The sequence below is a fragment of the Passer montanus genome, unplaced genomic scaffold (genome assembly GCF_014805655.1).
Source record: "Passer montanus isolate IOZ18808 unplaced genomic scaffold, ASM1480565v1 scaffold45, whole genome shotgun sequence".
NCBI classification, from domain to species: domain Eukaryota; kingdom Metazoa; phylum Chordata; class Aves; order Passeriformes; family Passeridae; genus Passer; species Passer montanus.
Genome location: NW_024369373.1, coordinates 11453363 through 11476759, shown reverse-complemented (window position 1 = coordinate 11476759; position 23397 = coordinate 11453363). Strand labels below are relative to the sequence as shown.

Genomic DNA, 23397 nt, shown 5'->3' with positions numbered 1-23397 from the left:
TTGCAAAGATCAAACACCACCTCGTCAGCCAGACCATGGCACTGAGTGCCGTGTCCAGTCTTTCCTTAAACACCTCCAGGGACCACGACCCCACTACCTCCGTGGGCAGTCCATTCCAATGTCTAATCACCCGTTTTGGGAACAAATTCCTCCAAATGTCCAGCTTGAGCCTCCCCCGGGAACACGTTAAGACCGTGCCCTCCTGTCCTGCTGCTGACTGCCCGGGAGAACGGGCTGAGCCTCAGCTCGCTGCCTCCCTGCCCCGCCAACACCAACATCTGCCACGGAGCTGCGCCCAGCCGTGCACAGCCACCGCTTCTGCCGCAAAAGAAAGGAAGTTTACTCGGGAAGCCTCCGGCAGCAGTCTCGCAGGGTCAGGAGGGAGCGGAGCGCAGGCGGCAAGGCGGACAACCAGGGCACACGAGCACAGAACCGGCAATGACCGAGCCCGGGCTTAACACGGGGGCAGCTCGGCCAAAGAGAGCCAAACTGCTCCCCCGGTAAAACACCGCCTGCCCCCGCGCCCCACGAGCAAACGGGCAGAGCCCAGCGGGGCGGTGACCGGCCCAGGCCGCGGGCAGCGCTACCGCCGGCACGGCGGGCCCGGCACACCGGCCCGGCCCGGCCCGGCCCGGCCCAGCCCAGCACTGCAGCAGCGCCCGCCGCGGTGTGCTGGCTCTGCTGGAAGCGGCAGAGCCGCGGGCTTGGTGAAGCATCGCCCGCCCTGCAGCGCGGAGCTGCCGGTGCTGAGCGTCAGAGAAGGGCGGCCGTGCCCTCAGCGCCCCTCAGCCCGCCTGCCGAGCCTGGGGTCGGGCCCTGTGGGACATCCTGCCCTGCAGCTGCGGTTTTGACGAGGGCTTTGTGTTCTGGGTGTTTTGCAGAAAAGCTGAGGAGTATCTGCGGCTGTCCCAGGTGAAGTGCACGGGGCTGATGGCTCAAATGACGGCGACGAGCAGTGCTGTGATGTGCCTGGACCTGGCGGCGAGTTTCATGAAACAGCCGGTTGACAAAGTAAGATGGAGCGTGTGACTTGGCTGGCTGGTGCACTCCCCCTGACTCCACAAAACCACTGTTGTTTAGTGTGTGTTGGGAGCAGGAACGGGAAATAATAACTAACTTTCCCCTAAATCCCGCAGTTTGCTGTGTTGGAGACCTTTCACTGTTCAGTTTGAAACAGTGAAAATTGAGATCACCATCATAGTCCCTTCACAAATTCAGCTTGCTTTGGTGTAGTGTCAACTTAATGTCAACTCTTGTAGTAACAAATAGATTACCAACAAGGATGTTAAATTTAATATGTCTCTTTTACTGTGGGAAGAAAGCAGCTGCTCTAAGAAATCTCTCACTGCAGGGATACCTGTAAACCTCCATCCGTAAATCTACCAGGTGAATAGCACTGAGCTGCCAAAATAATGCCTGGTACAACCTATTAATGATTGTCCAATTACAGCAGAGGAGAATTTAATTAGACCCGATTCCACAAAGGTGTTGCTCATGTCTCCAACCCAGACTTCAGTAATTTTGTCACTAATTACCTTGTGATAAAGGGGCCGTGTCATGTATGGAAATGTCAAACCTCACTTCCAGTGAAACAGCCTAAAAATTAAAAGATGTGGCATTCCTAGGTGGTTAATCTTTCTGTGTGCAGTCAAAACATACATTATTCATTGCACAAATTTGTTTAAGGTAGCAACTGAACTTAATGGTTGTGTTGGTTGCCTGGTTAAGGTGTCAGAAAGGACTCTTGCTAATTCTTGTGTTTGTCTTTGTCTTCTTGACAGAGCTATTGTGTTAAACTCTCTGGTTTGAACAAGACCACCTACCAGAGCTCCATGAAGTCCTTGGAGTGTTTGCTAGGGGTGACCCAGAGGCTGGGGCTGCGAGACTTGGCTGTGCAGTTCTGCTGCTCAGAGGCAGTGAACATGGCTTCAGAGATCCTGCAGAGGTGAGGAAGCTCTTGGGGCACACTGGGAACCACAAGAAGGGTTCTTAGCTCTTCAGGTGTGTAAAGAGCTTGATGTGTGGAAGGGCCAGATGTCTCCTACTGATTGGAGCACTGAGGTGAGTTCCTAGCACTGAAAATCCAGCCATGAGCTGGGCCACTTCTTAGAATACCTGTTAGAAAGATTTAGTCTGTGAATCTCAGCAAATGATTGTCCAACTAGGAATTTTTCAGCTGGGAATAGTGTAAAAAATATAGAACTCTTAATCCTTGTATTTGCCCATAGCATCACACCATCATCCATTTAACTGCTGATCATGGCACAGTTCAGAAGTAATGCTCAGTAGAAAGAAATCCTCCCTTTTGGGGATAGAGATCCCTTAAAATGCACATGACTCTACCTGTAAAATCAATAGGTAGAACGCTTCAGTGGAGATTCAGCAGAGTTAAGTAAAATTTCCCATTCTGTATGATCTGCTTTAAGCAGAGCAGTCCCTGAGAGCTCAGTGCTGTCACCCTGATAGCACATATTTAATGCTGCTGGGTCAGTGCACAAAGGCTTTGCTTGCTTGATGGCACTTAATACAAACTGGAAAAAAATAGCCTGGGGCAGGTGGACAGTAAAAAATGACATTTTTCAGTGCTGCACATCCACTTTGTCATTTTCCATTTATAAGCCTTCCTCTGTAACATACATATTCCAGGGAACAAAGAAACTGTAATGCTGCCTTCTGTTGTAGGATGGATTTATGAAAAGCATCTCACTGCAAATTTTAAGCTGTTAGGGAGAGCTATAAGTGCTGTGTGGATCAGGAGCACAAAAAGTAGATTTTAGTGACGTGCCTTGATCCAGATCCCTGGTTTAAAATGCCCCTAATTCCAGGAGAGGAGGTCATCCCAACCCCCTTCTTTCCCTCATCTGTTCTGCTCCTCTCAGGCAGTAGCAGCTGTTTCTGGGTTGCAGAAGCCCAGGTGGTCCAGCAGGCCTGCTCAAAGTCTCAGTGACATGGGTTTGTCCTTCCTGTGAGGCAAATGCCCAAGTGTCACCTGCTGTTCCCCAGGTACGAGTGCAGCCTCTCGGAAGCGCAGCGAGCGGACCTGGATTTCTCCAAGCCCCTGTTCACAACAGCTGCCCTGTGCACTGCATGCAGGTGAGTGCAGCCTGGGAGACCTGCTGCAGCTGCAGTGAAATGCCTGCTGACACACCAGCCAGTGCCAGCAGCTCATTCATTCAGGGTCCTGCTTAGCATCTCCTGCTGCCCTGCTCTGCAAAGGAGACAGCTGGAGCAAGCCAGGCTTTCCTCATAGTGGAGCCTTCAGTGTGCACTGCACAAAGAAAAACTTACATGGCTTCTGGTGAAATGCTGCTCAAGGTGCAAGAAGGGCTTCTGAGCACCAAGAAGCAGCCATTCTGAAGAAGGAAAAACCAAGAGCTAGACCATCACATCCTGAGGGTGCTGTAGCATTTGGGAGATGGCTCTGATAGCTGCAGGCCTGTGTCAGCTAAGAGAGGTGTGTGACTCAGCCAGCACTTGGGAGGAATTTGCTTGTATGCAAAGATCTTCCTCCCTCAGCATTACACCTTGTGACAGTCACGTTCAGCAGTACAGGTGCTGTGTGGTTGCACAGCTCCTGACAAGGGCTCTGTTGACACATGCACTCACATTCAGCTCTTTGTTGTAGTGGCACTTTGTCCTGGTTTCCCTGAAAATCTGAAAAGTTACATAAGGAATTGTTTCAGGAAAAGGTAAGTAAGTTGAACTCACCCTGAGTTTCAGTTGAGCTGTATTGACTGAGTAGTGTAATCTTGTTTTCTAACCAGATTCATTTCTGAGTAACACAAGTAGAGATGGGACAAAAAGTCAGGCCTGTCTTCCTCATTCTCACAGGCAGTGTTGGTACAGTAATTATCACTCACCTAAGTGATAGTTGCTGGAGTGTTGTCTTGTACAGAGAACTTTCTCTTGTAGGTGTTTGAAGCTAAAAGTGGACAAAACTAAAATGGTGGCTACATCTGGAGTGAAAAAAGCAATATTTGACCGGCTGTGCAGTCAGCTGGAGAAGATAAGCCAGCAACTCAGCAGTAAGTTTTTGGCTTGGTCCCTGTAAGACAGCACACCCATCCCATGGCCTCCCAGTGCCCCATCCTGTTCCACCAGTGAATTCAGCTGTCCCCTTCCAGCCAAATCTGCCCATCCATTCCATTCCTTTCCATTCCAACATGTTTCCTGCAGCCCAGTCCTACTCCCAGTCCTTGCTTCTGGAGAAGTTGCAATAGCTTAGTAAGAACAAAAATAGAGAAAAAGTGGCAAGGACAAAAATAATATTTTCCTCTCTTCTGAAATGCTCATTGCTCTTTACAGTCTCTGCTGCTGCAGTTTATTCCTTGCTTCTCCCATACTACCTGACCTATCTTGGATTCCTCCCTCTTGCCTGGTTTCTGCATCCTGTTAACATGGCAACCTGGCACACAAATTATCACAAACATCTTCTCAGGCTGACTCACTCCTGTGCTTTCCTTTCCCCCACTGCAAGATTAACAAGCACAAGCCTTGCTGTTCTGCTCAGCTCAGCCATTCCCTGGCACCACCCCTCCTCATACACTGGGCAGATGTCAGAAATATTTCTTGCCCATTGTGGAGCCTGCAGCTCTGTCTGCTTTTTGTGGGGGAGAAACCCTGAGATACAATATGTGCCCTAATGTCCTTGTATTTCTGCTGCTTCCTCTTTCTCCTTTTTTTCTTCCCAGGCTTTCATTTTTTTCTTTCCCACTGAAAGTTATCTTCTCTCACTGTGTCTTCATACCCTGATGTGTTCTGCAACATGCTGCCTGAATCTACCCCAAAAGCTGCTACTTTCTCCTAGGCATGTGCCCTATAAAAACCCAAACATTACCCCAGGACTAAAGCAACTAAAAACAACTGGGAATTTCCAGAAGAATTCAGGGAAGAGTGTGCATCTGTCTATCTGCACAGCTCCCTGCCTTTTGTGGGTATCTATGAGAATAGTGGGAATGAAATAGAAGAGAAAGAAATAATTGATAATCCTGCCTGAGTGACCTGGAAGGGTAGCAGTGTGGTTTGGAGCAATGAATGTGGTGGATCATTGTGTGTACCAATGCAGCTCCCTGCTAATTAGAGCAGCCAATCAGCTGAAGTGCTGGCACCTCTAGTAGAGCTTGAGCATCAGTCTGGACCAGGGAACAGCTCTGACTGGACAGCAGTACTTGTGGAAGGTGGCACTGCTGTCAAAGAATTACATTTAAGCCACCCTTGGAGCACCAAATATCATTCAAAAGCAAAGCAACTTACTTGTTTTTTTAGAAGATGTTCCAGTGGCTGCAGAGACACCTGACAGCTTGCAGAGCACCCTGGAGCAGTGTGAGCAGGAAGATGGTAAGTTGTGTTTTCTGTGAGTGAAAATCACCTCACTGGAATAGTTCTGAGCTTTCATGCTCATGTTTGAGTTGTGTGATGGGCTCCAGCACACAGCACAGCAGCTCTCAATCCTGCAAACCTCTGTGGAAGCACAAAGAGCCTGGCAGCAGGACAGAGGGGTTTGTACTGGATAGTCCCAGCAGAATGAAGGACAGCTGCTCTGTTCAGACACAGAAGTACACAGGGGACTGTCCCAGCAGGTGAGGGGAGCAGCACCCACAGCATCAGACAGCACAGGGACAGCCCCTCCTGCTGTCTGCACATTCCTCACTGCCTGTTAGCCCCAGCAGCACGCTGCCATGATGGCCTCTCATGGGCTTTCTTGTTTCCTCCCAGGCTCTGAAGAGGATGAGGAACTGCCATGTAAACGGCCAAAGACTGAAACAAATCAGGACTATGAGGAGTGGAAAAAGAAAATCCTGGAAAATGCTGCTAAGGCACAGGAGACAAGGAGTAGTGACTCTGTAATGCCACCCAGTAATGTAACTGCTGCTTGCTCTTGATTTTAACTCTCCCTCTGCTCTAACAAGAGATCCAGTAGCATGTGGATGATGGCTGCCTGGCAGACAGCTGATTTTATTTAGGTTTTAAGTGTTTAAGAATGTTATTTTTAATAAATGACACCAGAGAGTGATGGGATTTTACAGGAAGTGTGTGTGACTGCTCACCAGGCTGTGGCAGTAGGGGTAGAATAGCTTCATCCTCTTGCTGCAAGAAGCAGATAATGTTCTAATGCTACTTGAAGTGTAAATAAGTTATAAGTTACAGGCCCTTGGGCCCCTGGCTGTATAGGAGCTATACACAAGAGCTGATTTGCAGCACCCCTGTTTCCTAGGACACAGACCTTGGATATTCAGGGGTAACCTTCAGAACTAAAATGTCAGTGAAATAATAGGAAGGGGACTAACAGTGCCTTGTTAAACTGCAAAGCCAGCAGAAAAATAAAGCCTTGGTTTTTTTAGTTTTTTGGGTTTTTTTAAAAAATATTGTTTAGGCAATGAATTTGACTTAATTTTTTTGTGTACAGGAATGAAATCTCTTGTGCTTTTGTAAGGAGTCCCAAATATTCCAAGAAACAATAAAAGTACTGGAAAGAAAAGCTGTGTTTTATGACATCTTCTTGGCACAGGTACTTGGAATGCAAAATAAGAAACATGGAGGAGATGCCTGTGCCTTAAGAATGAAGATAGCCAGAGGAAAAGGATCTTGACTAGGCAACAGATTTTTTGTGTCTCACAGTCAAGCTTAGAGAGGAGATCTTTGTTCCATTTCTTTTGCAGTTTCCTGCCTGGCCTGTATCTCTGGACCCACCCAGAAATACTTTCAGGTTTGTCTGGCAGCGGGGCTTAAACCAATGTTGATGAATATTTCCACTTTCATGAAATTTATTAGTATTAATTCAGAAATATACAGACCAATGAATACAATGACATTCAGCATGCAGAAACACTGTGGAAGGAAAACATGAACAAAAGTGGGCCTTCATAGAAGGTGATAAATGATCAAGATTCTTCTCTGTCCCAATTCTGGAAATGCTGCAAAAAAGTCAGGACTGTGCAAAGTGAGAAGCACTTGAGTGGAAGATAGCTAGATCAGTGTAAGGCAGTCTTACAAACCTCATCATTAGCAACCATCACTTCTGCAAATGCAAGGGGTGTGAAAGTCCATGAAGTTCAAAGGAACTTTACAGGTGCCTTTGCTGGAAAGCTGTTTTTAGTAACTAGTTTCCATTTTTCCTAAGAGCCCATCCAGTTCACACTGAGTTTTGCAGAATCCAGAACAGGAAACCACAGGTTTAATAAATAATATTGTACTTTTATCTGAGAGATTGTGGCTCCCACTCTATGCATAAGAAAAGAGTTTAAAATCCAAAATAAGTTAATATTGTGAAGAAAAGGTTTAATGTTCAAGAGCTAAGTGAGGGGGAAAAAAGGGCTTCAACCTCCTAACTGGACTAAAGGCAGAGTCTGGCAACACAGTTTCCCTGTCACTGAACCTATTAGAAATGAAACCTGTTTTGCATGTCACACCACACCAGCTCCTCATCCTGCAGTAACATTTCCAGAGAGGAGAAACAAATGCTCAAACTTGGCAACTCAAGTGCTGCAGTCATGGACAATGAAAAGCACTTACAAGTTTTAGAAACATAAAATCCCTGGAACTCTCCTCTTTTCTCTACAACATGAGATCTTTTTGCATAGACTCAACAGTCATTAGGTGATTTGTATGCATGGCAGTGTCACACATCTCCTTCCAGAAGTTCAATCAGTTCGGCTCAATTCAACTTGCCCTAAGAAACAGCAGCAAGGGACTGACTTAAGTTCCCTCAAACCAGGGTTCCTCATAGTTCCTAACTATGCACTGACTATTTTTTAAAGGAAAGAATAGAGTAATAAAAAACCAAAACAACAAACCAAAACCATCCAAGCTGGAGTTGCACTGAAGCATCTTCATGTTGTGGGGAAATTACCTTTTGGAAAGAAATATAGAAGAAAACAATGTCTGTATCTTTTAAGTAACAAACACCTGAGGGACAAGTTGTGCCACTGTGTGGCAGTTCTCTAAAGCTGGTAACACACAAACATCAGTCAGGAAAAAAAGTCTCAACAGATCCCATGCTTGGTGTGAGAGACCAGAAAATGCCAGGGGTTTTCTGCTATAAGCACACCAATACTCTGCAGAATCGAAGCCTTCAGCAAGAAGTCAGCCCCAGTAACAGCCACGTTTTTCCACCACTGTATAGAACAACTAAAAACTTGTAAAAACAAACAAAGTAGCTTCTGCTTTTAGAAATCTTATGTTCCTTACTTAGGGTTCTTCTGGAACCACAGCACTAACACACAAAATAATTGAGGGAGTCAGTCCCAAAACCTTATAAAACATGGATAGAAATGTTTGGAGACACCGAGTCCTCCTTCCATGGCCTCATGTCCATCTCCAGGAGTGGAGGTTTCACACAAGCTCACGCAAGCTTGCCAGACATACTCTGAAATCTCTTCAGCCTGTTAGCAGCAGCCACCACATAAAAGTGTTTCTGTGAACAGAACAGAACAGTCCAAGTGTGAGTGAAACCAAGGCAAAGGAACTTTTCTGCAGCTGACAGGGATTTCTCTTTCTGGTAAAGCCATTTCTCTCTAGTGACCCCCAGCTTGTGTGGGTTGCAGTGATTCCTGCACAGCATGGTGAGGTTCTTCAGTATTATTATGAATTGTACAGTGACAGGTTTTTAGATTGTGTCAAGTGTAGAAGTTTGCCACCAAGCAGTTGCAGTGCAGGACTGAAAAAAGTGTAAGCCTCTTTTAACTCCTTTTCAAGGAAATGCAACTCCCCAGTGACAGAAAAGAAGGAAGTGGTCCTCACCGAGTTTGCCTCACAATTCCACTGGCTTCTTTCTAACAAGATTGCTGTGTTCACCTTTTAGGATCAATTATCTACAACCAAATAGAGACTCAAAAACAAATTATTACCTATCACTTCATAAACACTTAGTTGAGAAGGAGCCTGGGGTTTATCAGTAAGATCCTGAACAGCTCTCTCAATGGGTTTAAGCCTAGTTTTTTTCCTCTCTCCCACACTCCCATTCTGCAGTGGGAGGCACAAACTGCCTTAAGTTACATCCCTAGTCCTTAGTGACAACAGATCAATGTAACTGCTAGCAATGGAAAAAGTACAAAGAGAAGGAACTTCTAACATAAAGTAGCATCTGAAGCCTCTGAACAGATAGAAAGAAAGATGTAAAAAACTTGTAAGCACCAATCAGCGTGAAAATTGAAACCAAACTTGCAAAGAAATAGAAGCAGGACAAAACACTTCATTTGCAGGTAAAAACAGACTTCTGATATCCAGCTGATCCTTACAACCAAGAAGCCACCAGCCAGAGGAGGGAATGGCTGTGCCTGTTGTGTGACTTCCCCGTGGAAGCAGATCGATTTACCTTCCATTTCCTGTGGGCCATGTAGCTCTGCAGCAGCAGCTGGGACTTCAGGCGCCGCCGGCACTTCTGCGCCTTGGCAGGGAGGTCGCTGAGCCACGGGTGCTTCAGGCACTGCGTGGCGCTCATCCGGCAGCTGCAGGGAGAGATCTGCGTGAAAACCCAGCCCCTCCGCCCCCCTGCTCTTGGGGAGGGACAAAGAAACTGCCCAAAGGAAATGAAATGCTAACAGCATCCCGCAGCCTCCAGCAGGAGGGGTGAGCGGGATGAAGGACTGCTGCTGCCTCTGCAGCGCCTTGGTCGAGCTGTGCTTAAGTTAATCTATCACTTCATTAAATTCAGAATTTTGCTAATGGTAAAGTAACATTTGTGGTGTTATCTGTCTGTCCTGACAGCACAAGCTGTGCCTCATATTTATAAAGCATATTCTGTGCCTCTTATTTAAAAAGTGCAGTTGTCTATTCACCCTAAACTTGGATCAAGCTAAGCATACTTAATATCCTGACATCCAACAATGGGCCCAAATGCACAGCCTATCCTAAAAGGTTTGGTAAATAGATGGTAATAGAGGAAATCTTCAGGTAGAGGTGTTGAGAACAAAGTTCAATTTTCCTTTTTTCAAATTAAAAGCCTATGTCTAACTCCTGAGCCCATGTGAGCTGTCACTGAGCTGATGAAAAGACAGCTCCTGCCTGCCCAGCCCGATTCCAGCAGGGAGGGAGGGGGCTGCAGATCCTGCCCAGGGCCAGACCCACTGTCCCAGCAGGGCAAAGGTGCCTGGGCTGCAGGAGAGCAGAGGCTGCCACACACCTTGGGAGCCACTGGGCCAGCTCATCACTGCTCTGCAACTCTTCTCTCACATCCTCATTTCAGTCACAGCTCCTAACCAGACTTTGAGAGGGTCCCTCTGGACACCCTAATCCCATTGCACGGAAAAACTGAAGACTCCAAACTTTACAGTCTCACAGCAAATCATCATTACACAGTCGGAGAAAAAAATCCTTAGATCTCTCCTGCTGGCAATATGCTAAATTTCAGTTAATTCTTTGTTTTTCATAGCAACCTATTGTTCAGAATGGAATTAGTACTAGAACTGATTTGTCTGATTTAGGTAATAATCTGGAAGTTGTTAATATTCTAAGCACTCCTTTGAATTCCCCTCAAACACACAATCTGTTTTACTGTATGCATCATTTCCTGATTTGATTAGTTTTGTATCACTACTCAGCAAGAGAAAAATTTCTGTACCCAGCCAATCCCCCAGCCACGGTCTGACATCAGCATGATCCTCACTCTCTGTATTGTTTCATATGTGCAATCTCTTTGGATCTCAGTGGAGCCAAGAATGAGAATCCACAAGCAGAGTTAAGTCCCAAATGCTGCCTAATATCTCCCAAAAGCCTGCAGACCACTTTAGAAGAGAACAATGCACATTTTCACAGCTGCAGCTTCCATTTATCCTCCCTGGCATTCAAGAGGCATTTTTGCAATTTCTGTCAAGGCTTGTGACAGTCCAAACTAACAACAGAAATAGTTTTTGCTCAGAGAAGCAAAAGCTTTAGAGACAGATTCCTGTACTGCAAATCCTTCCAGATTTCCTGTGTTCTGCCTGTATTGATGCTACTGTGAAAAGCAACTTTCCTCAATCAGGGTACACAGACACTGTCCTTTAAAACAAGGGCTTCTGGATCACTGAGGAACTGCCCAGCAAGCCCAGTGCCAGCACACAAAAATGTCACATAGTAAGTTCTCATTGTTGGCTGCAATCCAAACAATTGGCTGGTAAGAATTTAATATCATTGGTGCCACTGTGCTCACAATCAGACCCACGTACCTTTTCTCCTTCACAAGCAGTCTGGAAATAAAGTCTTTGGCATCCTCTGAGAGCTGTTCAAATGCTTCTGCATCAAAATCCCAGCTGCAGTTGACTACATAATTCATTGTCTCTGCATCAGTCTCTCCCAGGAATGGGGACAGGCCACTAAGCCTTAAAAAAAGAAAGATGGGGTGGGGAAAGAAGAGCAGTTATCACATGCAAGGTGTGTTTTTCCTTCTGTGAATCCCCTGCTTTGTAACTGTTGTTATTTTATGAAGAGAAAAGGCTCTCAGCTATGGAGGCTTCCACTTCTCAGTCCCTGCCAGGATAAGGCAATAGGTTGGGGCAATTAAGTGTTGTAATTTAGTGTTACCCCCTAGCAGTTCACTCAGGCCAGGGAGCACCATTAATAGATCCCCAAGGAATGGATTCATGAGGATTTAGGTTCATCCTTCAGTGCTTTCCCAGCTAGGAAAGCTAGAGGGACTCAAGAGCTTTCCCAAATCAGGGCCCATATCCTTATGTGGCTTTAATTAAACAAAATTCTGAACAATAAATTACTTTTTACAGCTAGTCTCTAAGCCCATCTTTATTGCTTCCATCATTTATTACTTTATTCAGTCGGGTTTTGGCTAACATACAAATTTAAACCAGAAATTTATCCAGTTTACAGAAAATGTCTGTGAAAGATTCTGGGATGCAAAACAAGCTCATCAGAAGGTAGCCATGGTTGCCATGCAGATATCAGAGAGAAGTTTTAGCCTTATTCATGACAGGTCATTTCTTAGACCCATGGCCCAACACAGATTATATTCATTCTCCTGAGCAGATGCACACCAAGTCTAAGATTATAAAATTATCAGATTACAAATTTAAAAATTAATTCAAGTCCTCAAAAACACAATCAAAATTAAAATTCTCACATATTTTGGGCAACTTTGCAGAGTAAAAGAAAAATACCTGACCCATTTAACTTTGCTAAGTAAGACGGTAAGGGAGAAGAACATTTACATATTTATCAAAGGCTCAGTTGTTGTTTAGACACTTTGGACACACACGAGGTGCCCATGCATGGAAAGCTGGGGGTTTTGACAGAATTCCTTAGGAGTGGTGACAGGCAGCTGGCCCAGGGGCTGCTGCAGCCTGCCCTGCAGGGCCTGGGGCACTCACAGCATGTATGTGATGACTCCCACGCTCCACATGTCCGTGGGGAAGGAAACAAAGTCGTAGTTCACCACCTCGGGAGCCAGGAACTCCGGAGTCCCAAAATTCACCTTCAGCTTCTCACAGGGTTTGTACCTGCACCAGGAGAAGAGGCACGAGTCAGGAGCTGGGGAGCTCATCCCACCAAGGGAAGGGCAAGGCACAGCTTTTGGGAGCAGAGCCCAGTGCCCTGCAGCCAGGGCAGCTCTGGGGTGACCCAGGGGAATTTCCCATCATTGTCCCTCTGCCAGAGCAAAGCCAGAAGGAAGAACAAGGACACTAAACCCTGCAAAGGGCTCCCCCAAAGAGTGGTAGCAGCTTTACCAAAGAGTGGTAGCCAGACACCACAGGATGCTTTCCAGATGTTGTCCAAAATCCATAAAACAAAGGAAGCAGTTTTGACTGTACAAGATTTGGAGAGCACTGGATTAGTGGGATGTGCCCAGCTACAGCTCAGGGTGAACATCTGCATCACAGATATGAACTCTGTAACTGAGGTGGGGCTGAAGAGGATTATTTGGGCTTGGGAACAAGTAACAGTGACCCCATGGAGGGGAAAATGACTCTTCTTTCTGCTACTGCTAAACAGGGCAAGGTTACAAAACTGAAGCAGTAACAATTGCCACTGAGGGCAGCTGGAGTCACATCTGTGTTCAGACAGAACAAACCACTGCAGCACTGCTTGGAAATCTCTCCTGGATGATCTTGTTGTAAAACTGCCCTTCCAATGTAAAAACCAAAGAAACAAAACCCCAAACTCAATGTATTTTTTTTTTTGTTTCCATAAAATACTTGTGAAAGAAAGTCCTTGAACAGACACTTATATACAAGCACATAAATATAAATAAATATGCATGAATGTACCAGCTTGTAGCTGAAGAAAAATCTCAAAGTATTTAGAAAATAATTAGAGAAATATTATTATCCTTACTGCCATAATAGTAGAAATAATTCCTCTTTATTCTAGGGCAATTGACCTATGCTCTCACTGCCTTTCTTTAAACTCATGCAAGCAAAATAAAAGAATTGAGAAAAGTCCCTATTTTTGAGGGTTTCCTGTTTCACATGGGGTGGCTCAAACATGCTTTTTTTTTTCTTTTTTTCCTTCAATCAACTTAACTACTTAAAGAGTTTAGCAGATAATTTCCACAATTAGAACCTGCACCATGAAACCCTGCAGTCAAGAAGTCTCTGGGAGCTTTCACAGAGTCCCTAGAGTAAAAGCTCTACATGGGGAATAATTTTGAGATAATTAGAACAGTAGTAAAGCTTTATCCAAGTGAAATGTTATTTGAAAAAGTAATTAGATAATTAATGCACACAGCAGAAAACTCATGCCTGCAAAAGCATAATGCTTAGCTCACTCACACAGAATTATTACAGAGCCATCAAAACACAACCCCCCACCAAAGAACTACCAGAAACATGTCAGAGGTTTGTGAGTTTGGTTTTGTTTTTTAAAATAATCCACAACTGAACTTCCTTACCTCCTTGCTAATCCAAAGTCAATAATTTTAATCTGGTTTCCTGTGTGATTTACACATAGGATGTTTTCAGGCTACAAAAAGAGAAGAGGGTATTTTGAGTTAAATGTTTGAGAGAGATATCTAGCAAAAGATAATATAAAATTCCCTCCATAAAAACCACAAAAAACAGATCAAATGCACCCAATTTTTTTTCCAGTGAGGATGTTTTTCAAGGTGGGGATGGGGGGTGATGGGGTCCATCTGCAGAACTGTCTGTGAGCCAGCCTGGTTTAATGTCATTTGTGTAAGGTGCTCTATAAACAGGCAGGAAAAAAACAGTTTGTATTTCTATTTTAAAATAGCCATTATAAAGGGACCATTAGGAAAACTTTGCAATTTTGCTGCAGGTTGGTTCCAGGGAGTAAAAGGTACAAACAATACAAGATGATTGAGCAGGTATTTGTACACTGCTAAAAAAGTGTAGGGGAAATAGAGAGAAGACTGGGGGCATTCCCAGCCAAGGAGGTTTTGGGTGGGGTGTTTCTACCCATCATAAAAGGGAATTGTTTAATGCTACAGAGAATGAAAAGCTTCTGATTTAAGAAAGGCAAAAGCCCAGAATCCTGATGATTCCAAGCAAGCTACTGAAATAGGAACACAGACATAGGGAAAAAGTAATCAATCTCTACAGCTCCATTCACTGCAGCAATTAATTCTATTCCTTTATGACGTGAGTCCATGAAATGAGAAATTACCCCTCAGTAATCAGAGACTCTGTGGTGCCTAAAGCAGCACCACTAAAGCACAGAGAGCACAACCAACTGACCTTCAGGTCTAAGTGGAGAATGTAATGCTGGTGCAAGTAGTGGACTCCTTCACAAATCTGTTTGGTGAACAGGATGGCATCCAGCTCTGTCAGATGGTAATTTTCATCTGTGATCCGGTCAAACAATTCCCCACCATCAAGGCTAAAATGTTCACACAGAAAAGCATTAAAAACCCTGAAAGCTTGCATTAGCCCAAATTATTTCCATGTTGGCAATTAGATTCTGTAATTGAGGGTCCTAACAAATCATCCACTGTAAAGTGTATCAGCAGCCTCAATGACTTCAAGAGACTTAATTCTCTAGAAATTAAGGATCAGTCTAAAGTCAAGAATGGCAAAGTTGGCACTAGTATTTGGGGAGATACATGTCAAACCCAAACCCACATGACCTGGTGATCCTATGGGACCTGGAGAACCTACAGGGAGTACTAAAGTGTCTGTTATTCACTCATCTTACTAGTCATGGGAAAATAAGTCTTCAACCTACAAAATTTACTAAATGGAACTTCTCAGACTGAAAGCTGTTTCACATGAGCTGAGAACTGAACTTAATTCTGCACAGAAGAGAAAATTACTCAGAGATAAAGCTCTGACAAGCTTTTAACATGAAGAAATTACCTTTAAAACATTGTTTTTTCCTTCTGAAAGTGAGATCAACTCTCTCTTAGGCTGAGAAACCACTCACTTCTTCACAGCTCAGAATTATCATTCCCTATTTGCTTTAATGACCTGAGAAAACCCAGATATCTGACAATTCCTGAGATCATTTAAACTTACTATTCCATTATCAAAGTGATATTATTTTTGGCTTCAAAAGCATCATAAAGCTGGATCAGATTCACGTGATTTAATTGGTTCATGATGTTAATTTCATTTTTTACTTCCTCCTGAAAAAAATAACAAAGTAACAAAAAATGAGCAAAATACACTCCTTAAATTCCAACAAACCAAATAGAACTATTTATGAAGTCCAACAACAGCTACAGCACAGATCTCAAAGGAATTGGGGGTTTAATCAAGAATACAGGAGATGATGAAGAGTCACAGCAAGCCCAAGATTTTGCAGTATTTGATGGTACTAAGGATGAGCTGCCCCTCATGGGGCAGCCCCAGGCAGTGGTGCTGGCCCTGGCAGGGAGGGCAGGGCCAGAGCTCCCAGCAGTGGGGGTTACCTTCTCTTTGGCTCCTTTCACTTTTATGATTTTGGCTGCCAGGTTGAGCCCCGTCGATATTTCCGTGCACTTGTGGACTTGCCCAAAACGGCCCCTGTGGATGCCAAGGAAAAGATGATGGGAAAGATGATGGTAAAGATGATGGGAAAGCAGCTCAGCACAGAAACCTCTCCTGGAACTATTCTTATCAAGAGCAAAAATAGCGCAGTACAAAGTGAACGGAGTCGGGTGGCCAGCAGCATGGAGCTCCTCTTTCTCTCAGCTTATGAAGGATTAGGTTTATCTTTCCAGCCAGTTGTTCAGTGCTTACATTAAAATATTAAGTCCTGTTGGTCCTGCTGAGCTATGATGGTCTGGCCATGCTCTGGCTCCCTTCTGTAACTGGACCCCCTCGCTGTCCTTCAGGGATATGTTAGTGGGTCTATTAACAAGGATATTTCTGTCCTGATCCCAGAATTTTTAAATGACCATAAGACCAGTAACTGTAGCCACTCCACAGCCTGCATTTCTGGCATGCTGTAAATTCTCCCCCATGTCACGCAGATATGTTAATGCCCCTTGGGAGGATTCCTAAACACCATCTTCCCTGCTCTTGCATCACATTGCTTACACTTATTAAGCCATATTTGTATGTGGATCAATGTGTAAATCAAGCCTTCTTGTCACATAAGTAAGGATACAAGAATACAAAAGCTGAAGCAGCTGCAGACTTCCTATGAGTGAAAACCAAACATAAGGTCAAAATAATTAAAGAAAATGAAGGAAGAGTTATAATGTGCAACTCAGCACAGAAAAAAAAATATTTTGGAAGCTGCCTGACCTAATGGGCTTTGTTGACTTTTCAAATGCTCTGAATCTGTCTGCCTTAAGGATACAGGAACACTGAGGCCAGGATTATTAAAACAAATGAAAAGAAGTGACCAGGATGGCAGTGAGGCTTCTGAAAACGGGGCTGGGGCAGAAACCAGCCATCTAAGGGACACCCTTGATGTAGGAGCAGCTGTGATCACCCAAAGGGCTCCAGGACAAACCCACCCCCTGTGGCAGCTCGTGTGTCCCTCACACACAGGCTGGGGCAGCTGCAGGGCTCGGGACAGGCACAGGACAGGCACGGGACAGGCACAGGACAGGCACACTTACCCCCCCAGCACCTCGTGCCGACACACCGAGTAGCTCGAGGTCACCTCCGCTTGCCTGACGCTCACCATGCGGTGCTCGAACGGCGCTGGGGGAGAGGGGCTGTCATCTGCAGGGGAGACAGGCTGCTCACTGCCACCACCTCTGACATCGTCCCTGTCCTTCCCACCTCCTCACACGGTGCATTTCACCCCACAGCATGCGAGGGGCTCTCGCTGCTAAAGCCCTTTTACAGCCCCACAACTGAGATTGGCGTCCCACCTCCTGAACCTCCACTCTGGTTTTTTAACCCACTGGACACCTTTAGGAGACCAGCATTGTAGTTTATGCATTAACAGAAAGGGCCACCAGAAAATATTACCTGAAAGTTTGAAAAAAATTACACTTATTTTTTAATTGTTGTGTGACAGCCAGAAAAAACAGCAAATCACACAGCACTGAGGAATGAGGACAGTGATTGATAAAATCATAGGGATCCTCTTAGCAGCAAGAATTTTGCAGCTTCCAAATTAAAGCTGCAGTTACCTGAAAGTTTGAAAAAAATTACACTTATATTTTAATTGTTGTGTGACAGCCAGAAAAACCAGCAAAAATACATAGCACTGAGGAGTAAGGACAGTGATTGATAAAATCACAGGGATCCTCTTAGCAGCAAGAATTTTGCAGAGATTTTCCAAATTAAAGCTGCATTTATTAGCATTACAACTACTAAGTTTAGTCTGTTTGTGGTAAGCTAAATTAGTTAACTGTGATCACTTCATGTCCAAGGTTTTCTAAGGTTTTTCATTAAACCAATTTTATGTCCCCCAGTGAAAGCAGTTTTATAATTAATCTCCAGGTATCTCAGGCTGCAATTTAACATGTATTCAACTCATCTCCAGGCCCTGCTCAGAATGCCAGAGCAGTCAGGTCATCTGCCCATGTCTGTACACTCTGGAACATACACACATGTGCCCTGCCAGGAGAGAGCATTCCCTGAGACAAAGCAACCAAGAGTTCCCTCAGGAACCAAGAGATCCACGGCCAACAACACAACAGGCCACAACAGGAAACATTTCCTGCAGTGCTCTTCTGTGCTCTGGATCTCCATGGTTGCTGAAGTGTGCTTGGTTTGCATTCTCTATCTGAAGGAACAAATGCTTCATCTAAAGAAAATGGGTTTTTTCAAAATTCTCGTACTTCTCATCACACATACACTACATGCTATTTTAATTTTTTTTCCCAAAACACACTTTAAAACAAAAACTACTATTAAAAGAATCTGTGAATTGTTATTCACACAGTAAAATTTACCCAATGGAAAAAGGCCTTGAAGTGTAAGACATGGGTGTTCTACTGAGCCCTGCTCCTGCTCTTGTTGTCTACACAACAGGCAGGAATGGCACAAAATCTTTAATGTACAAGTTTCAAGAGTAACTGTGAGCAACTTACCAATGATTTCTCCTTGAGTGGGAAGAGCTCTGCCAGCTGCCAGAGACGTGGTCTTCTCTGGTGCCTCTCCTGTACACTGCTGAGCACTGTGTTTGCTTCCCCCTGCAGTCTCAGCTTCCCTCCTCTCAGACTTGGTATCTGCTGGGGATTTTTCTGCTTTTGCTGTTTCTTGATGGCTTTTCACTTTCACCCCTGCATCTTTCACAGGCTCCTTTGCAGAGGTATTTTGTGAGGTTATGGGCTCGCATTTTAATTCTGATTTCTCTTCAGCTTTTTCACCTGGTTTGGGCTTGCTCAGGAATGGCTTTTGCTTCCCTGTTGGAGGTGCAAGTTCATTTTGCTTATTGTCCCCTTTAACTTCTGAATCTGGCTTGGAGCTGATGTTTTTAGGACTCTGTTGAAGTTTTATTTTGTCAGGCAGCTGTTTGACTCCTTTCAAGTCCGCTGGTGTGGATTTCACTTTGGAACTTTTACCTCTGCTGTCACTTACATTTCCCTCCTTGGCCATCTCAATCTTTTCTTTCATGTCAGTCATGTGTACACTGATGGATATCCTGCAGAGCAAACAGGAGACATTTCATATTGATGCAGGTGGCCAGCCTGGTTTCTGTAACTTTGTGGGGGGAAGAAAAATCTGTTTCCAAACCCATACATTTCTATACTGTACTAATTTGTAACTGTACCAATCTTGCTGGGAACAACCCACAAACACTAAGGGGAGAGCACCCAAAATCATGCTGGCTCTTTCTCTGTGTCCTCCTCTCTCTATATGTCTACCCTTCTGCTGAACAAAATGTCTCACCCTGCAAAGAGTTAATCCTGCATTTGAAAACTTACCCACTTTTTGCAATTATTACAGTTGGTCTAATAAAGCACCACTCATCTGGGCAGAGAGAGGATAGTGATTGCCTTCACAAATTACAGGCTGATTAGCTGAATGGCTGGCTGCTCATATGGCTCCACACATCTGATGGTTTGTGTCCTCTTCCAGCTGGCTGACCTGCACACTCAGCCATCTGTGTTTGGGTCTTCTGATGGGCTAGCATTCTTTCCACAGCTTTCTCTTAAAAATCTAACTTTGATAAACTCTCTCACTCCAGCAATACTATTTTCATTGGCATTTTAACCACTGGAAAAGTCTAATGTTTTTTTTTCCCTCTTGTGTTGCCTAAAAAGAATACAGATTAGAACAAATTCTCTGTGTTCCTAAACTCCATCAAAGACATTTGAGTGATAATGTTTGAGTCAACTCTTACAGCTCCAACTGTAATGAGCAGTCTGATTTTACTGAGGCTGAACTGAAACTTGTGAAGTTGTAAAGTAGTTTTTCTACAATGGCAAATGAAGACAGCTTCTGATGTCTGGGAGAGAACATAGCTCATTTTCACAGAGGTAATCGCCTCTTTCAACAACCTCATTACAAAAGATGTTACAAAAGAAGGTGTTTCTGCTTTCTTAAAACACGAGTCTGAAATGTCTCATTCTCTGCAGCTCTAACACCCTGGTGCTGTGCTGTGGGTCTGTGCTGCTCTGGTGGGAGCTGTGAGAGCAGCTGGAGGCAGCTCTGAGCAAACACTTCCTCTGCTATCCAGACAGGCCTGGGCTCAGTGGGACTCTCGGGCACTTCTCCAAGCTGGGGAACACAATGTTCCTCTGATGCCTCTGTGTGGGCTCACAAACTTCATTAAAGTTGCATCCATTTCAGAGAGGCATTTACCACCCTCATGTGACTTCACACTCCAAGCCATGACAATGCCTGGGCTGCAGCTGCCCCTGGGGCTTACTCCAGCTTCTGCCTTCCACTTACCTGCTGGCCTCCCTCATCCCCAAACCAAACCTGGGGCTCAGACAACAAATTTGTACCCATGAAAAATGGTGAAATTCCCCACCCAAAGTCATACATCCATTTGTGGGTGTGTATGGATGAGTGTCTGTCACCCCCACACACACATATAAACCACTTTACAGCCACCCATCCAGACAGAGAAGACATTGGCAGTTAAATCTGCCACAGAAGTTCCATTTGTTCAGGTTTAGTTGGGAGGTGTCTTTTGGTTGTGGAGTTTTGGTGGGGGGTTTTTTTGTGTGGGCTTTTTAAATTTTAAATAAAAGGAATTAAAATAAAATCCTAGATAAATAATCCAAAGGAAAATGGACTATGAAACACCTATATGAGGAAAATATCAGCCTGATGTAGATTAAAAAATGAACAATCTTTAGTTGATTAAAACACTGAAAACACTGAGGAGAACAAACACAAATTCTCTGGTTTTGTCATACACTAATAAATATCTCAAATTCCTTTCACCCCCACAGAAACCAAGGAGCTGGGAGGGAGTGAGTGGTTTGAGTGAGTGGTTTATAAGCACCTGAGCTCCTCTGTGGTGGTCACCTTTGCATGTCAGCACACAGAAGTGCTGACACCTCAAACCTCTGTCCCACCTGAGCCCTGGGCTGCACAGGATTTACACAGAGCCCCTGAGCCCTCTGCCTGAACCCTTGCAAGCTCTCCTCCTATCCCACCACGCAGGAGCTGCCTCCTTTAATGGCCTGGCTTTCCTTTTCTCCCTTCTAAGCCACGGAAAGGCTTCAGGTCCCACAGACAGTGTCCAGCAAGGCCCTTACCTGGTGTGTGTCACTTCACAGCCCGTGTCGGATATGGCCCGGGATGTGGAGGGCACGGCTTCCCGGGATGCTGCTGCTGCAGCTTTGTTTTCATTCTTCCCAGGTTTCTGATGAACAAGCTGCCTGTGGCTCTCAGCAAGGCCCGGGGCTCTGTCCACGTGCTGTGCTTTAGCAGGAGCATTTTGGTTGCCTGCATGATCTTGATGTAGGAAGGGAAGACCGTTGTGTTGAGTCACAGCTTTGACACCGATGTCCTTTTGCTGTGGACAGCTCGTAGAGCTCTGTGTTTTGCCAGCACCTTCTGCCCCTTGCTGCTGTGCTGTCCTGTCTTTAAGCTGGGGTTTGGAGTCAGCTTTGTGGGCTACAGCACTGGAAGTGTTCACTTTCTCACATGCTCCCTTGTTTTCATCCAGCTTTTTCACGCTCTTTGTCTCTGAATAAAATAATCCATTAATAAAATATCCTTGGCAGTAGTCATGGCAAAACAGAGGAGGAATAAAGCAACACACCTCTCAAAATAACCCACAGTTACACCTGAAAAGACAGCAAGAATTCCCCAGAAGGTTTAAAACCCTTACACCATCAGGCTCGAGATACTACTGATGCCTATGGCTTAAAGCCAGAGATTCACCTGCTCTGGTGCCTTTCCAGCAGTGCCACAGATTGGACTTGGATTCCTTAAAGCAAAAAAAAAAACCTGCAAGGCTCAAGCTCATCCTATCTAAAATGTGAAATCACTTTGTGGGCAAATGACAGATTGGACTTGGATTCCTTAAAGCAAAAAAAAAAAACCTGCAAGGCTCAAGTTCATCCTGTCTAAAATGTGAAATCACTTTGTGGGCAAGTATAACAGGTAGTTTAAGGCACTGCAGATCCTGCAGGCCCCTCCTGATCCACACCCTTCTTCCCAGTCAGGGGGGTAGGGACACACCCAGCAGGACTCCAAGGGACACTGAGGCACAGGACAGAGCCCACTTGCAGTTTGCACAAAAGGATTAAAAGGTTCTTCATCACCTTCCCATGACAATGCTGTGATTACTAACACTCAGCATGCCCAGCAACCAAGGTTTGCTCACAGCTCTGTGTAGCTTTTGGGTCAGAACTGTGACCATTGCTTTGTTTTTGTCCCTTCCAAAGCGATGAAGCTAAAAAGGGGGCTGTCCATAAGGCAAAGGATTCACTGACAATTTGTGAAGACAGCAGCATGACAGGGCCTGCTCAACATCACATTCACCCCTGCTGCAGCTGCACAGGCACTGACAGTGCATGCAACAGGGCAGTGCCCTGACAGATGCACCCTAAATAGGAACCTGGCCCTGGCACACCAGTGAAACTTGCTGATCAAAAAAAGATACTCCAGTGTCAACACATCCCTTTTTCAGAGAGGGGGAAGAGGGAGAGCTGCTTCAGAGGTATTAATGGAAAAGAACTTATTGGGTTTGCTATGTGATGGGGCCACTATCTTCACAGTATCTCCAAACAAGCTCTGCTCTCTGAATTCAGCTCACTGAAACCCAACTCAAAAAGCCCAGCTCTTCAGCTATACAAAAGTGCTCCTTTTAATTTCTATATCTTCTAGCTTTTTGTGGTGCTTGATCCTGGGGATAAATCATCGTGTGAAAGTGGTGAGAACAATTCTATTCTCCCAGTACTGAGGGGCAAAGTTACTCAGTTACATCTGAGTAATTCAGGTAGTGGGAAATAGCAGGCTATTAATTTCCAGTTTGTCTGCTGCACATTCTAGAGTCAAAGCTTGCAGCATGCCTGGAGTGATACATACCTTCCAGAGGCTTCTTGCTTTCAGTCTGGGTTCCTCTGTTACTAAGCACATGCTTAGGTTTTGCACCACTCTCCTCAGACTTATCTTTGGCCTAAAAATGACAGGGGAACACAGAAATTACAGTTACAGCCAAGAGTGTCTATTTCCCACTAGGTTCCTGCAATTATGTAGGCATTCAGACTCTGAAAAATGGGCAGTTACACCTCTTCTGAATTATTAGTCAGTGCTGTGTTTACTTCCTTCTCCCAGTCTCTCCCTGCCTTTGCAGGCAGGCATCCTTTTAAAACAACCTAACAGATTAAAACATTAGCTTACTGCTTTCCAAAATTTTCACTGTCAGGGTTTTTGCCTCCTGTCATTTTTACTCACATTGATTAAAAAGTGTGACATGTGAAACATGAGACAGTAGGAAAAGAAATGATGCTGTATTTCTGTTGCTTTTTGGCTGGTGACAGAATGAAAAGTAATGTTTCTGCATATATTTGTCAAAACATATTTGTCTCGAGGTACCCCAAAATTCATTATTTGACCTGATAAGAGGTGATATCAAAAAAGAACCACTAGTTTCTAGATCAACTCTTGTGTATGTACTTGACATTTCACATGTCACCTTTAGAATGATTAAAAACAG

General features: G+C 44.7%; 2 protein-coding genes across 8 annotated transcripts in view; one reads left to right on the top strand and one right to left on the bottom strand.

The window, feature by feature from the left end:
- The first annotated feature begins 714 nt into the window (after positions 1-714).
- Positions 715-6428, top strand: ORC6 (origin recognition complex subunit 6). Its single transcript, XM_039721333.1, has 6 exons — positions 715-1011; positions 1782-1945; positions 3004-3093; positions 3913-4025; positions 5266-5337; positions 5716-6428. The coding sequence occupies exons 1-6, from the start codon at positions 931-933 to the stop codon at positions 5880-5882; spliced, it is 687 nt and encodes a 228-aa protein (XP_039577267.1). The 5' UTR covers positions 715-930; the 3' UTR covers positions 5883-6428.
- Positions 6429-6746: 318 nt separating this feature from the next.
- Positions 6747-23397, bottom strand: part of MYLK3 (myosin light chain kinase 3) — a 33525-nt gene continuing 16874 nt past the window's right edge. For all 7 annotated transcript variants that reach the window (XM_039721331.1, XM_039721327.1, XM_039721328.1 and 4 more), the window contains 12 exons: positions 22767-22857; positions 20987-21419; positions 18362-18915; positions 16934-17039; positions 15794-15887; positions 15399-15508; positions 14622-14763; positions 13817-13887; positions 12297-12425; positions 11145-11297; positions 9314-9446; positions 6747-8413 (listed from right to left, as the gene is read on the bottom strand). In XM_039721331.1, the coding sequence (XP_039577265.1) occupies positions 8342-8413; positions 9314-9446; positions 11145-11297; positions 12297-12425; positions 13817-13887; positions 14622-14763; positions 15399-15508; positions 15794-15887; positions 16934-17039; positions 18362-18915; positions 20987-21419; positions 22767-22857 (2088 nt within the window). In that variant the 3' untranslated portion in view covers positions 6747-8341. The remainder of the gene's footprint in view (positions 8414-9313; positions 9447-11144; positions 11298-12296; positions 12426-13816; positions 13888-14621; positions 14764-15398; positions 15509-15793; positions 15888-16933; positions 17040-18361; positions 18916-20986; positions 21420-22766; positions 22858-23397) is intronic.